The sequence below is a fragment of the Chelmon rostratus genome, chromosome 11 (assembly GCF_017976325.1).
Source record: "Chelmon rostratus isolate fCheRos1 chromosome 11, fCheRos1.pri, whole genome shotgun sequence".
Taxonomy (NCBI): domain Eukaryota; kingdom Metazoa; phylum Chordata; class Actinopteri; order Chaetodontiformes; family Chaetodontidae; genus Chelmon; species Chelmon rostratus.
In genome coordinates this window covers 5,131,204-5,145,972 of record NC_055668.1, presented here as the reverse complement: position 1 = coordinate 5,145,972, position 14,769 = coordinate 5,131,204, and the positions used below count along the sequence as shown (strand labels likewise).

The window sequence follows — 14,769 nt, the reverse complement described above, 5'->3', positions numbered from 1 at the left end:
AGGACATATGGTCACATCCTCTTTGAGACAGGAAGTCTGGGGTTTCTGCGAAATATGGTTTTGATTTTGATATATAAAAATGATATAGACTGAACCAATCTAGTTTTTCATCAAACAAGTGTACAGCTCTCCCAGTGAGATGAGATAACATCCTTGTTTCAAGACCGACCTCCTCCAAAACCTTTACTGAAATTAAATGAATTTAAGATAAGACAATTTAAGACTTTTGCTATAGTGATTATAAGGGGGAAAACAGGAGTGGAGGTGCAGACAAGCAACACAGACAGGCTCAGTGTCCTTTGCAGGGGGGGTTTGTGGCTCAGTCTGGGACAGGAAACATGTGAGCTGAATATGGGATCCGTAGAGGACTTGGCAGCCGCACACAAATAAACACACACACACACACACACACACACACAATGCAGGAAAGATGGAAGCTCTTCCAGGACACACAGGACTTGGCCCTTGCAGACAACGTGTCACAAGGAATCAAATTAGATGTTGCTGTGCAGAGCGCCCAGAACAAGGCCAGGGACTTTTCTCAAGGAATCTACAGTCAAGTTGGTTCAATCTCAATGGTCATTTGTAAATTAAGCCAGAGGATTCTTACGTAAAAGACACTCCTGCAGGCCTGCTTCAACAGCCGGGGTCAATCGCTGCATTCTGTCTATTACACTTTCCTGGCCAGCATCCTGGACAGAGACTGGGGGGGCGTTCAATCAGCTGTATCAGTGTGACACATCTCCAGTCTGCATTTGAACTTCAAGTGGTTCTTGGGAGTCACATGTATAGCTCGGGTCAGATGGCTCACGATATGACAGACATTTTACACAGGAAGGAGCGAGGGTACTGAGAATTCAGCACTATCAAACACACACTAATGTTAGGAGGTCTGATCTTGTAACCAGCCTCCTTGCATAAGCTGTATGTGCCCAGCAGAGTTTTCCAAGCACACATTACTGCCACTATATGGATAAACTCACACAAGCAAATAGCATTGTTCAACAAATATAGTCCATGATGAATTACTGTCTTGTTTGAGCCCTGGTAAAAAGCCAGCTGCTGCTCTCCAACTATGCGAGCTGAACTTCCACGGTGCCCTGTCATGACTCAGTGCTGAGTGGGACATTAGTGGGTCTCTTCCTAGTATCCAGCTCAGAGAGAGGGGGTCATTCCTCTCTGTCTTTGCCTGGATTGAGTTTAGCATCATTGGAACCGCTGATAGCAGTTGGGGTCCTGGGAGGTTACGCAGGAGTTCATCTGGGTTAAGATAGCTGACCGGGTGCCCTGTCAGTCAAGATGCAGGGAAACAAATTCAGGAACATGACCTGAGAGGGGTTGTGTTTGGAAGACTGGAGAGTATGCTGGGTGGTCTCCACACCCACCCCTGTGACAAAATATAAATAGATGAGGATTCTGCCTTTTGCATATGCAAGATTTTGACATTCAGTTTTTTCTATGTCTCTGTGACACAGCCTGACGTAACAGAGCCACCTGGTGGCCACGTGGGCAGTTGCAGCTCACCATCCAATCTATGAATTGATCAAAAATATAACAGCAAGAGCAGCAACTTATCAGGTCTGATGCAGAGAACAATGTTCACTCAAAGACTGTCTCAGCTCAGCTGCCTGAATTAAAACAATGAGAATTTCACTTCTTTGATGTTTCAGTGAAACAGTGGCTTGAACAATCCCAAAGCTGTGACCATAAAATACACACTTCTACACCCATGTGTCAATGCAATATAGAGTGGTGCACTAAAAATCTTACTTAAGCATCAAGAAGTACTCAATATGCGGTAGAATATTGTTATATTGTCATATACTGTATGTGTTATTGTCTGACCATGACTAAATCAATTACCTCTTATTCAAACGTGGAGCAGCAGAACAAAGTAGCAAAAAATTGACAAATTAAAGTAAAGTTCAAGTGCAACAGATTTGTACTTACGTAAAGTATTGTACTTAAGTAAATACACTTAGTTACAGCCAAAAACTGATTTGCAGTATAAAATACACATGGACATATATAGATATATATTTGCAGGCTGTTTTCTATACTTATAACTAAAAACAGAGAGAGTCTAGATCATTAGCACACCCCAGTGTTTCATAAAACTGTCCAGGTCCACAAGTCATCTCAGCTCAGAGGGTAGACCAGGTGGGTGGGGGCATGGGCACGACCCGTGGCTTTATGGTCAGGGGTGTCTGTGTGGGGGATCAGAGGGCGCAGATCGTCCTGTCAGCGAGAAGAGCTGCAGTGATGGCCCAGGTGAAGGTAGCAGGAGACGCAGCGAGGAGCCACCAGGACTGTTCAGAGGTTTACTCTGATATGGCCACCGTCAGCTCCAGTGCAGGTGAGTCCAGAAAAACAACAATGCTTTATGTAAAAACCATATTAGTCTGTTTGTTATAATCAGTCCTTCAGTCCAACACGACCTAGGATGGAGGTTTTTTTTGTGCATGAACTAGTAGATTTCTAGTGTTGTATGATGGTCTAAAACCAATTTATAAGGGCCTTTAGTTGAATGCAATTTTCAGGCTCAAAAACATGGAATTTCTTTTAATTAATCAAAATTGTTCAGTTTGATAATGTTAGTTTAGACATTGAATTTCAGCACAAAACGTTGGAACTTAGCTGCTTTAAAACTCAACATTTAGCATTAAAAATCTGTATTTAGTCTGATCCTCACAGTGTGTTAGACACCAAGTTGCCAATTAGCAATATAAAATACTGACAACAGTATTCAAAGCTATAGCATAGTAATGCAATGACATGACTTAGATTCAGTTAAATAATCTAAAAGAAAAGTGGAAGAAATAGCATGAATATGTAACCAGGGTTGGTAAAAATAATGAAGAGAAAAGAAAGACTTTGTCAGTAAGAATATAATTTGATTTATTTCCTGTCTCTTCTCTAACCACCATGATGTGAACAACAAGGTCAGCCCCATCCACCAATTTGCCAGATTAGTCACTTTGTTAGTGACTGTGCTAATAATCTTGCTCAAATCCCCCAGTTTCTGGTATCTCTTTCTCACGAGCTTGTCTTTGGCAGCTAAACCTCTGTGGCTCTCAGGTTGCCTGATGGCAGTGGGAACCATAAAGTCAGTGTAATCCCTCTTTTTTCAGACAGTCATCGGTGAAATGCTCCTTTACAAGTTCAGGACACTTTTTTGTATCACGCCAAAGAAGCCGAGAAACAGGAGCCGGAGAATTGTCTCCAAAAAAGTGAAAGTTTTTTCAGCGTCCCCATGCAAAGCCTCAAACTGGTTGTCTTCCTCTGGAAATAGATATAGGAGAGTCGGCGAGGAAGGGGTCATTGTGTGAGACCTCCGTGGCTGTCGGCCTTGGCAGGAGGAGCAGGGCCTATCCCTCGGCAGCCAGGAGACGCCACCGCACCTCCTTCAGCCACAAGCAGCTGGAACAGCTGGAAGTGGCCTTTGGACAAAACCAGTATCCTGACATCTACTACAGAGAGGAGCTGGCCCGTATCACCAAGCTCAACGAGGCTCGCATACAGGTCTGTGTGTTTTGCACACCCATTGATTGCAGTTTAACAGAAACCATAAATGTGACAAAAGTAGTTCGTACACAAAAACAAATGACTGCAGTGCAAGAAAACTGACACATGTGTACAATACGTGTATCGTGTTGTTCACACATTGCATTTATTATCAAATGAAGAGGCCCTGGAAAATGCGGCACTATGTTGCAGTCCAGTAGCGCTGAACTAATTCATTGATTAGATGATCATCTATAAGTTGGATCACTGATTAATTGTAATTTCCATGTATCGAGTGAAAATGTCAAACCAGTCACTGGTTCCAGCTTCTGCATTTCAAAATGTACTGCTCTTGTTATATCAGTGAAACTGAGCACCTTAGGGCTGTTGGTTAGGCAAAAACAAACAATTTGACAGCATCATTTTGCACTTTAATCAACTAATATTGTCACTGACTTCATCACTGTTGTCCATTATTGAGTTAAATGTATCATATTGCAGGAATGCTGCAGGAAACATGCTTAACAAGCATCCGACTTAACTTGCTGAATCCTTCTGAATGACATCATCAGGCGTTCCTGGTATTGCTTGTATCAGAGGGCTGCAGTCCAGCTAACCTGTCCTTGTCCTTGTCCCTGACCTGTCTCTGTCTCGGCAGGTTTGGTTTCAGAACAGAAGAGCCAAACAGCGGAAGCAGGAGCGGGCTTCGCAGAAAGTTCTCCCGGTGGGCGTGGTGCCGGGCCACAGGGCTCTGCTGGGGGGCGTGCACGTCCAGCCCTCCAGCATGGCTCGACAGTACTACGCCCAGCCCCTGGCCCACATCCCCCGCCTTTCCCCCATGCTGAACACCGGGCCGTACTCCCGCCACCCGGGCCCGGTCAGCCAGTGCCCCTGCCCCAGCGTCCCACCACCTCCGGCCACCCAGCGGCAGCACGAAGACTGGTACAACCCGCTGAGGAGCAACCTCACCTCGCCCATGTTCTCGCTGGCCGCCATGCAGCCCCTGGACCAGGCCTCTCACTGGAGCTAAGAAGTAGCAGAGGCCAGTTTAAAAACGTCAGATATTACATGAAAATGATTTGAAATGTGGTGTTTAAATTATCGCTGAGCATCGTTTCACATGCTCAGAATCTTTTTGACCCTGAGATTTGAAAATTTACTCTCAACATGCACTGCTCTTATTAATAGTGAGAGCACTGTAGTACAGCACATTTATTTAGAGCAACTGACTGTGCTGTAAGAAAATTACCTGTCTGAAAGTCTTTTCAGTACATGTAACAACAGATTTTTTTTTGCAGTGCTCTTTAAATGTGATCTCATGAATGACCACAATTCATTAATAAACACATCACAAGCCAAAGTCTGTAGATTAGTTTTTAATTCACATCCCAGAGACAACACAGTTGCATCTGTTATGCAATCATTTTTTTTAATACATTTCCATTTAACAACCTGAATTGATTGAAGAATCAATACTGATGGCAAAAATATAGAATTCATCCATACGAAATCATACTTTAGAAAGAGTCACAGATGGATTCAACAAACGTAGAAACACACAGAGACCTGACATGTTTGATCCATATCTGTTTTAAAGGCAGCTAATGAGTCGAAGCAAACGAGTTGTGTTCAATGGTTTATATAACAAGTGCTTCACTGGAAACCCATGAAGTGGGCTTTTAAACGACTGCAGTGGCAGCAGCATCAACCAGTGTGCTTTAAGTCTAGCTTATCCAGTGACGAAGAATCAGCAGTGCTGTGCTGCTTTACATTCACTCTGTGACATCAGATTCACGTCAAGTATCTGCTGGCTGACCGACTGCAGTGCAGATGATGGTGACTGGCTCATATTTAAATGTGGGAATCTTCATGAAAACAGCAAATACAACCTCAGACAGTAACATGTGGCGCTGACGTGCCACTGTGCTGCACGGAGTCTCTGCTGGCAACATTCAATGCTGTGCTGTAACCTCCAAAATAAACCTCTACTCTCTACACACACACACGACATCAGGCTATATACTGCACATCTGAGCGAGTCAAGGCCACCAGTGTTATGAGAACGACCCGTTTTTCTCCTCCTCATCACTAACAGCAAATGAAATGGATTCACAGAAGGAATCGGTCCACCGTGCTGTGTGTGCACATGTGAAGCAGAGCAGTTAAACAGAGTGCTGGCCATTTAAAGTCATGGCACTCTGTTTACATGCTATTGGGCAACCAGAGTGGATTAAGTGTAGCACCACTAAAAGTAGAACACACACTAGTGAGTGTACTAAAGGAGAATTCACCTAAAACTACCAAAATCACAAGAACAGTAGCGATGCAGGTAGTGTTGGTTTGATTGGCCACAGTTGTGCGATAACTGCCAAAGAGACCTCTGCTGCCACACCAATACGATGGAGGTAAATGGAATTTTGTGTGTTCTGAATGACATGAATAATGTCCAGGTTACTTCGGGTAGTCCACAGACCTTCATGAGAACAGCTTTCATTGGTAGATGTACAATAGTTGCCCAATGAAAGTATTGGGCTTTGATTGGATAAGCTTCTGTCAGAAGTCAACGCAGAGATCTTTAAAGCTCATCAGACTGGGTTAGATACATTGAGGGGCTAAGCTGTTGTTAGTGACATTGGGGGAAGCAGTCCTTTACAAAATGGCATGATTTGAAGGAGCCTACAAAAGAAGAGTGCGCAGAAATGTCACTGCTAGTGTGATCATACACCAGAGTCGAACCAAAAACAAAGGCATTTCCTCTTTTTTGTTGCTTAACAATTTACTATTTTAACCAGGTTTGCTGCTACCAGCTTGGACATTAGATAAAAAAAAAACTTTAATAAACGTACAAAAATTTCCCAAACTTCATAAATTACCAATAACCCTGATTGATCGCCTGTGAGAGAGGAAGCAAAGGTTAAACGGTGGTTCTCTTGACCGCTTGGTGGCAGCTTCTCAGTTTGATTCCTTGTTGTCGTTGTGGACATGAGGAACGTCAGTGCTCAGGTGACATCTTACTCCAGTGATCTGGCAAACTCTGCGTAATCTATATAACCGTCATTGTTTTTGTCATCGTCCTTCAGAACGTCATCGATGAGAGTAATAAGGTCCTCCTCTTTCATTGGCTGGCTGTTCTCTCCTCTCTCCTGAGAAAGACACAAGATAATTAAAAATTCATGGAAGCTTTGCACGCGTTCCAGCGAGGCTAGCCAGAAACACAGCTGGTCTACACCCTGCTGTTCCCAAGTCCACAGTACGATCAGATTAAACACGCTTGATATTTATGATGCATCTGAGATCCTGTCAAGTTTTGCTTTATGCTTGCTTAATGAAATGAGGTGCTGCTGTCATGGTATGTTCCTTTTGGGTGAAATAAAGGTGTTCAGCAACAGAAAAGGTGGAATGATCCAGTGAGAATTTGCCTCTGTAATCTGACATGTTTCTGACATAAACTTGGGGCATAACACACAGAGAAGGAGGAGTGAAAAACCTGTGGCACATGCAGTGCAGCTGATGAAGCAATCTACTGTGAAATGCTCTTTGCAGAAGTTTTAACTAGGTAGCAATTAGCAATAAGTATAAAAAGCTGGGAAACACACATGCCCTCTATACTCCATCCTTTAACAGACAGCAACAAATGATTACCTGCACTGAAACTAACAGGCATGAAGGTCAGATCTTAGAGGACAAAAAAAGATATACACATGCTGTACACACATACACAAAGACAGACAGACACACACACACGCACCTACCTCTCTGTGTACATGAGTGATAGCTGTGGCTAGCTCCAGCCCATCCAGCAGGTTGTTGCCATCGTAATCGTGCATCTTGAAGTAGTGCAGCTGCAGCTCCTGGGGTGTCATGTCTTTCTCGGGTTTGTCTATCACTCCCTCTAAGTGCTCCATGATGTGGCTGCAAGACAAAAGAGGAGTCAAAAAGCACAGTTCTCGAGTGTGTGAACGCCGCAGACTGTGCTCAAAGTTCATCACTCTGTGCAAACAAGTGTCGAATCATGCATCTACAGCACTGGCAGAGAGAGAGCATGTGAACGCGGAGACGTGGCTCACTCTTTGTCCTGGATCATGTTCTTGTCCAGGCGACCGTGACCGTGGCCGGATATGTGAGCTGCGCTCTCTACGACCGGCGGCTGCTGCTGCTGCTGGTGGTGCTGCGACTCCACCTGTGAGCGAACACACAGCAGAGAGGAGGACAGGAGGAGGAGCAGAGCCCCGCACTGCACACCACACCTGCTTCTCCTCATTCTGCTGGACAGACAGACAGACAGAGAAGAGACAGACAGACAGACAGGCAAAGAGACAGACAGACAGGCAGCAAGTTCAATTAAAGACTTGTGTGCTGTTCTCCATAAATCTGTGGTGGACACATCACATATGACATACCCAATTTATATAAAAGGAAATTTGCATATTCGATTTTGCTTTTCAACATTTTGTAATATATCTATCGAACAACTACGCCACATTACCCACAGAGGAGACATCAGTCAGTAAAGTAACGATTGTAAATAACAACAGTGTATGTTAGATACAGTCAAAGTCATACATGCATGTAAACGTAGTGAAGGGAAAAAGACACTCACTACCATCGACAAACAATGGGCTGAATAGTGATGTTTCATTGATGTGAAAACATCAAACAGGAGCTACCTGGTGTAACGTTAAACACTGTGGAGTCACATAACTGACGTTATCTTTGCCATTAGCGGAAACATTAACGGAAACATTAGCAAAAAAGATGCCTTTAAAATGATTCGCTAGCATGAAGCTTCGTTTCAGGACAGCGTCGAAATGCCGCGGCCTGTTTAACGCTCAAACCATACGAGACGTTCGATGGTAGATTTATTTGAAGGGTTGTTTTCATACTTACTTGAATAATAATTTGTATCTTCACTGGACTCCGTGCACAGTTACGCTGTTTTCTTAGTTGGTTGACAACAATGATCAGTCACAGCTGTTAAGGACCATGTGGCTTGCCGTAGCCCCACTTGGACACGACAGCTCATTCTGATTGGTTAACGTTATCGGAGAGTATAGAAGCGAAGCGAGAGAGTTCACCGCACAACGTCCGTATTCATTAAGAATCTTGCTAGTTGTTACTTTTAGCTGTTCACGACTGAAGTAGAATCGTGTTGTACTTCGCACATGTTCCAACAAGGCAATAGCAAGATAAGTATACGAGTATAACACCACAACAACACAAGAAATACCTTTGAGTAGGCAAAAAAAATGCATACTTCCTGTTTAATAAAGTGGCTGTAAGCCGCGTGAAATCGTATTAAGTTGCAAATGCCCTTAGGTAATTTAGCTATCACTGACACAAGCTAATGTTTAAGTTATTTCACAAAATACTAATGTCGCGTTGTCATTTGAGAGCTGCCGTGGCACTTTCTATGAGATTAAGTACATCACGACGTGGCTTATCTTGGCAGAGAACAGGAACTTTGACGGCGCTTGTCTGACCTCAGCAGTAAAGCGGCCGGTCCTGTCAAACCCGCAGCGGACAGGCTTGACGGCGAAGTCCACCGAGGCGGAGGAGAAGCGTCCGTTTGTGTCAAGCAAATGTCAAGTTTCCAGAGAGAAAATGACGCTGCTAAATCTCTGTTCAGGAGGCTTGAGGTTTTTTAAATGTCATAAAGTAGCTAATATAGACTCTCAGTGAAACCCCTCAGTAGTCAGTGACCCTTGTCTCCCCCGTATTTATGCGATGTGCTGTGGTTGATAGGAAAAATACCAACTGTTGTTCAACTGATGTATGCGAATTTCTCCAGTTTCCCCTTTAATTTGCTTCTTAGTGTGAACTGAAAGAAAAACATTTTTAGTTTTCTCTTTGTACAACATAGTGCTTGAAACTGCAATTCCATGTCACAGTGCAGTAGCTGACAGATGTATTATTTTGTAACTGAGCCAGGAGGTAAGCCAGTGCCTGGACCCAGATCAGGGAGCAAGCCAAGCAATTACAAATGGCTTTTTTTCTGGGAAGTCATTAATGAAATGAACGCTATTAAAATAAGAAAACAGCACCGTACATACATGCACCCTGTCTCCTCAGGGGCTGCACGCTTCGCTGCAGAAGAGTTGGCCCACAGCTTTCTTTGCATTGCTGTTTAAGCCCTACCTGATCCAGTTAAAGTGTTAACGGGAAAGATTAAGGACGAGGCTGATCAGAGCTGGACACCCTTCCTTTTACCTCACTAGCAGCTACAGATCAAGCCCTCTCAAAATGCCACACTGCTTTCAGGAAAAGCACCTGCGCTGTCAGGAGTCACTAATGCATTGCCAACTGCTACAATACTATTTCTGCATAATAGTAGCCATTATAATATATATGCACTGTAAAGCTCTGCAAGATGTCAGTAAAAAAATAATAAGTTCAGAAGGTTCACACAGGAAAAGTTTGCTTTCTGAATATTGGAGGATTTCTCTTTCTTAAATTAAGATTTAGCCCTAACTATAGATTATAAAACGATGAATTAGTTCCTATAATAACAACAACATACATGAGACATGCTCCCGCATTGGAAAGTCGTATGAAATCCCTTTTATTTACTTCTGCGCTGAGCCTTTGATGACCTTTCAGCAGAAACCCGCACCCACCCCTCCCCATGCAAAGATTACACATTTATTTCTCCTGGCAGTCTGCAGTTACTCCCATCGTGTCCGGGGAGTACAGTCACCACCGGGACAGAGCGGCGATGGCATCCCGGGTCTCCTTCACCCAAATCCGCCTGGAAGCGGAGCTGGAGCGGTACCGGGCCGAGTGCCAGTGGGACAAGATGCCGGCGATCATCGACCAGATGCACGCTGCGCGGTTCCACGAGGACGGTGAGTGGTCCGCACCTGGAGGCATGAAGCTGAGGTATCTGCTGTCGTTCCCTGGCTGTTTTTACTGCTCTCTGATCGGCACGCTGCAAAACATGAACACCGACTAAAAGTTGCAGGTATCAGTAATCAGACGGGATCTTTTGCCTCCTGATGGGTTCCGCCAAAAGTTGCTTCAATTCCACTTGTTTTTAGGGAAGTTTCAGGAAGTTGTCTCCAGAGTAAATGTCACTAAGTTTGAGGAAAATCCTACAGAAACATTTGTGGATAGAGGTTGATTTGCAGTGGTTACTGGAGATTTACTGTATCTCATCCAATTTGCAGATTTGTTCAACTAATTTGCAAAAAAATAGGATTTTAGTATTCAATAAGAAACTAAAGGGTTTGTCCACGATGGACATTTCTTGTAGTGCATGGGCTGCACTGCAAACAGGTTGGACTTTAGACTCTCAACAAGAGCGAGCGAGTTACTCTACTTAAAAGTTTCCTCAATACATTTATTCCACACATAGTAATAACAATACAGAGTTGTTCCAGTGGGTCAGACCAGGGGTCAGAGAGGGGTGCCGGATGGCTCCAACAATAAAACGTCACTCCCTGGAAGTTTATAGTATCCACAATGAAAGCTGTGTACATGATCAAAGGTGTTGCATGGCCGTCCACATTGTTAACCCACCTCACAGCCAACGAGACGGTATCATCTGCTCTATCCCTGCCTGCCTTTACCTTTAAAACCATTCCACGCTGCACATGTGCTCAAAGAAATGCAAACACACTTACTCTTCTGTGCCTCATAAAGCATTACTATGGTAAGTCACTAATGCGCCTGTCTCCACCTCTCGCCTTAGCTGAGTAAATATGGGTTCAGGTGACTCGACTGCAAGCCCGCTGTCATCGTGCCCATAAGTGGCTGATAGCGCAGAGCAGCAGTTTCTCCCTGCCTGCACATGCACTGAAGTGTTAAATCAATGTGGTATTACTGGGTGCACGCATGGTTCACATTTGCTGATGTGACATGAAGTGTGTATGAAGTCCTGGTGCACCAGGAGAGTAAGATTAGAGATAGAGGAACTTCACTGCAGGTAAAGTAAGGAGAAGTTCAACCTCGTGATAAAATCTGACCTATACTGTAAAACTGTAAAGTATTTTATTGTGGATGATTTAAAGTTTAGTGGTGTAGTGATTAAGATGGGATTGTTTGAGGTGTCGTTGCTGAAAGCTGACACTGTACACCACTATTGACTATTCCCAGAATATTCCCATCAGTTCACACCAGCAACTGAGGTCATGTATGTTTTACAGGCTGATCCCAGTATTCAAACTGTATTGTGTGTGTTCTTAAGGTCTAACAAACATGTTGAATGCCTTTCCTTCCTTGCAAAAAAATATTGCAAAGCTGTTTGAAGCGTTCTAAAGCTCCATATATGGAAAGGATTCATGATCTCTTCACAGTAATTCCATTCCTGGCAACGTTAACGCTTTGAAACAGAAAATCATTCCATCATTGACAAATTAACTCAGTAAATTACAAGAATCATCCAAGTAAAGTTTAGTATCTGGTCAAAATTACCCAAGGTTAGGGGTTATGCAGGGCTTAGACTGACCTACCGACCACAGCCTCGCACCAGCTTCTCCACCTGCAGTATACAAGCCAGAATGCACAGTGCACACACCTTTTAAATCGATCCACGTTATTAACACCCGCAGTTACGGAGCATTCTCCGACTCATGCCTGTGTTCACCTGAATGCCCGTTCTTTTAGCTCCGGCTTTGGCCTCCACCAACATCTGAGGGAAATGCGCAGCTTATTAAGCTGCTAAACGTGCCGATATTTTCACCAGCTAGTCACTGATTTTGTTTACCCACGTGATCCATCGCCAATGTGAAGATAGTGATTGTAGACACCTTAGTTTTTTGTTATTGGAAAGCTGTTGCTCGGCCTCAGACATGATTGCTGTTCTCTACACGCACACCAGCAGTAATACCCATCACTGATAGCAACAGGTTTGTCTGTTCCCCAGAGTCACTGCTGAACTCCTCAGCAGTAACGTGGTAAACAGAGAACCACAGAAGACTTTTGTAGAGCTCAAGGGTACATTTTCTTTTATCACTGTAGCAGCCTTCTTGCATAGAAACTGTAAATATTTCATGTCAAACTGTGCAACAACACTGTTACCTCGTGCTGACTTTATTGCTCTTTCCAAAGTCTGGGCTGCGGCTTGTGTGAAATCGTGAAATGGCTCTCGCCGTGGTTACGGGCCGAGGCACGGCCTGCTGTTTATGCCTCACCTTCCCCTCACTGATAGCTTCAGCCTTGGCTGCGCTGATAAAACTGACCGGCAGATATGTGAAGTGTATCAGGACGTAAACACTGCTCACAGGGCTGGCGTCAGAACACAGAGACACACAGAGTGAAAAAGCTAAACAGGAAGGCTTTAATCGAGCGTGTGTGTACACAAAAAACTTTCGTTTACTACTGGACACTGGCGGCCCTGTCAGAGCAGAGCCGGTTTGCTTTTTGACTAAGCTTTGGTCCTATCTTGATTCAGTGTAGGTGGACGTGGAGCGCTTATCATATGATTACGACGTTAAAGCTATTTAAGGAAGGTATGAGGGAAATGGAAACTGTAGCTTCTAAATAGACTTCAGGACTGAACTCCTCTCCCCGAGCTGGTGGGAAATGCTGTTTTTAATGGACTGCCTGAGGTTTGCTTTGGCTACAGAAACAAATGACCCGTGACCCTGAGCTCAGACCCACTCCAGCAAACTCACTTCACTGTTGTTTTTCGACTTTTTCAATCGCGCCCCCTAGATGACTACGGGACGCTGCTGATGGCCGAGGCGCTGCTGGAGGAGTGCCTGCAGGAAAACATGGACCTGTTGCGGAGCTCCACACCTTTGATGGACAAGACCCAGCCCGGACTGTGCCGGGCCAAAGGCCACCTCAACACCATCCTCAGCCGAGGCCGCCTCACGGTCAGTGTCACCTGGGTCCCCTCAGGTCATCCTGTAGATTCCTCTCTGCCTCTTTAAAGCTTGGCACAGAACACAGGAGGCTTTTTATACAAACTTCTTCCTTTGTGTTCCCCCCTCAGTTATTGCCAACCCATTTATTTCCCCTTGTCCTCCAGCCCAGGTACTTGAACGAGGCTCTGCTGCTGATGGCCAAAGTGCACTATGTGCAGGGTCGCTACCGGGACGCCCAGGGAATGTGTGCCAGGGTGGGACTGGAGGAGCTGACAAGGGACGACCAGCCGACCTACCACCTCCGCCTGCTGGCCGAGGCTTTTGTCATTAAAGGTACCAGATGCCTCTGGAAATATTAAAGGGAAATGCCAGTCGTTTACAACTCAGGTTGTATTTTCAGTCTTTTTCCATCATTGCAATCGTAATGAAAATGCTGTACTCACCAAATCCATTGCTGAGATCTGCAACCGTGGCCACATTGCTAAAAGACGTCAGTCAAAACACAGATAGATGATCATTCAGATTGTAAAAAACCTCCAGGTGAGCCAAATCTATTTAGAAGCGAAAAGGACGGCGCCATCATGATCCAAACTGTAACTGCTAACAGAGCGACCTGCAGCTTCACTTTGACTCACAGTCTTTAAATTGTGTTTTGTAACAGTTTTCCTGTTACTGCCAAAGCTGGGCACAAATTTCAGTTTGTAGCTGCTATAATCAATATTTATTTATATTAACGATGGATCACATGAGTATTTGCTCATAGAGACTTTGATGAACAGACTGCACACTACCAGCTCAGCACCACACAGCAGACAGATTCAGTAAGCGACTGGCTGTTCAACACATTGGAGCATTCAGCAGCTGAAGATATTTCCCTCAGGAGTTGGTGGAGAACGAAAACAGAGCCAAAAGCTATAGTGAATATTAAACTTATCACTTCTCAGATGGCCGTAAACATGACTCCAAAGAAATGGTGATGTTCATATCTGCCCAGTGTGTAAATAAGCAACTTTTTGCTAAGAAGTTACCCATGGGGGGGGGGGGGGGGGGGGGGGGGGGGGGGGTGTGAAACTATGTCAGTGTTTACGGCCTACACTGCCCCCAAGAGGCCAAAAATGTTGAAGTCATCGCTATAAACAGACAAGCTGCCAGTAACACATAAGAGGGTGTTTTCTTCCAGCGAAAATGGACCCCAGACATTAAAAAGTGAGTCACAAAGTCACAGAGCACAGACACACACAGACACACAGACACACACACACACGCACACACACACGCACACATTTTCTGGAGACTTACCCTAATCATAACCATAACCACTACTTCCCTGAACCTAACCTTAACCCAAGTCTTCACTCTAAAATTTAATCATTTACATTATGGAGACTTGTGTTTTGTCCCCAAAGGGAAAGTGAGTCTCCATAGTGTGACTGTGTTAACTGATTTATGTCCCTACAAC

The 14,769-nt window shown here is 44.4% G+C and overlaps 3 protein-coding genes across 4 annotated transcripts in view; 2 read left to right on the top strand and 1 right to left on the bottom strand.

Annotated features, from left to right (window-relative positions):
* Positions 1-2,262: 2,262 nt before the first annotated feature.
* On the top strand, positions 2,263-4,534 carry prop1 (PROP paired-like homeobox 1). Its single transcript, XM_041948187.1, has 3 exons — positions 2,263-2,356; positions 3,293-3,522; positions 4,163-4,534. The coding sequence occupies exons 1-3, from the start codon at positions 2,263-2,265 to the stop codon at positions 4,532-4,534; spliced, it is 696 nt and encodes a 231-aa protein (XP_041804121.1).
* A 333-nt stretch (positions 4,535-4,867) lies between these two features.
* On the bottom strand, positions 4,868-8,500 carry mcfd2 (multiple coagulation factor deficiency 2, ER cargo receptor complex subunit). 2 transcript variants are annotated; one of them, XM_041947732.1, is made up of 4 exons: positions 8,392-8,500; positions 7,572-7,769; positions 7,257-7,416; positions 4,868-6,647 (listed from the first exon to the last, which is right to left on the bottom strand). In XM_041947732.1, exons 2-4 carry the CDS (start codon positions 7,763-7,765, stop codon positions 6,516-6,518), a joined length of 486 nt encoding a protein of 161 aa, XP_041803666.1. In that variant the 5' UTR covers positions 7,766-7,769; positions 8,392-8,500; the 3' UTR covers positions 4,868-6,515. The 2 variants fall into 2 exon arrangements, with proteins under 2 accessions (XP_041803666.1, XP_041803667.1); XM_041947733.1 differs by having other exon boundaries at positions 7,572-7,766.
* Positions 8,501-9,886: 1,386 nt separating this feature from the next.
* ttc7a (tetratricopeptide repeat domain 7A) overlaps positions 9,887-14,769 on the top strand; it is a 46,908-nt gene continuing 42,025 nt past the window's right edge. The window contains exons 1-3 of the mRNA XM_041947730.1: positions 9,887-10,346; positions 13,156-13,319; positions 13,475-13,643. Coding sequence (XP_041803664.1) covers positions 10,127-10,346; positions 13,156-13,319; positions 13,475-13,643 — 553 coding nt within the window. The 5' untranslated portion in view covers positions 9,887-10,126. The remainder of the gene's footprint in view (positions 10,347-13,155; positions 13,320-13,474; positions 13,644-14,769) is intronic.

Bases quoted from the DNA above. Each gene is read 5' to 3' on its own strand.
- mcfd2 (XM_041947732.1), bottom strand. From the start codon at position 7,765: ATGAGGAGAAGCAGGTGTGGTGTGCAGTGCGGGGCTCTGCTCCTCCTC. The intron at 7,417-7,571 runs GTGAGCCACGTC...TTTGTCTTGCAG, and splicing joins AACATGATCCAGGACAAAGA to CCACATCATGGAGCACTTAG. The intron at 6,648-7,256 runs GTAGGTGCGTGT...TGTCTTTCTCAG, and splicing joins TCACTCATGTACACAGAGAG to GAGAGAGGAGAGAACAGCCA.
- prop1 (XM_041948187.1), top strand. From the start codon at position 2,263: ATGGCCCAGGTGAAGGTAGCAGGAGACGCAGCGAGGAGCCACCAGGAC. The intron at 2,357-3,292 runs GTGAGTCCAGAA...CTCTGGAAATAG, and splicing joins CACCGTCAGCTCCAGTGCAG to ATATAGGAGAGTCGGCGAGG. The intron at 3,523-4,162 runs GTCTGTGTGTTT...CTGTCTCGGCAG, and splicing joins TCAACGAGGCTCGCATACAG to GTTTGGTTTCAGAACAGAAG.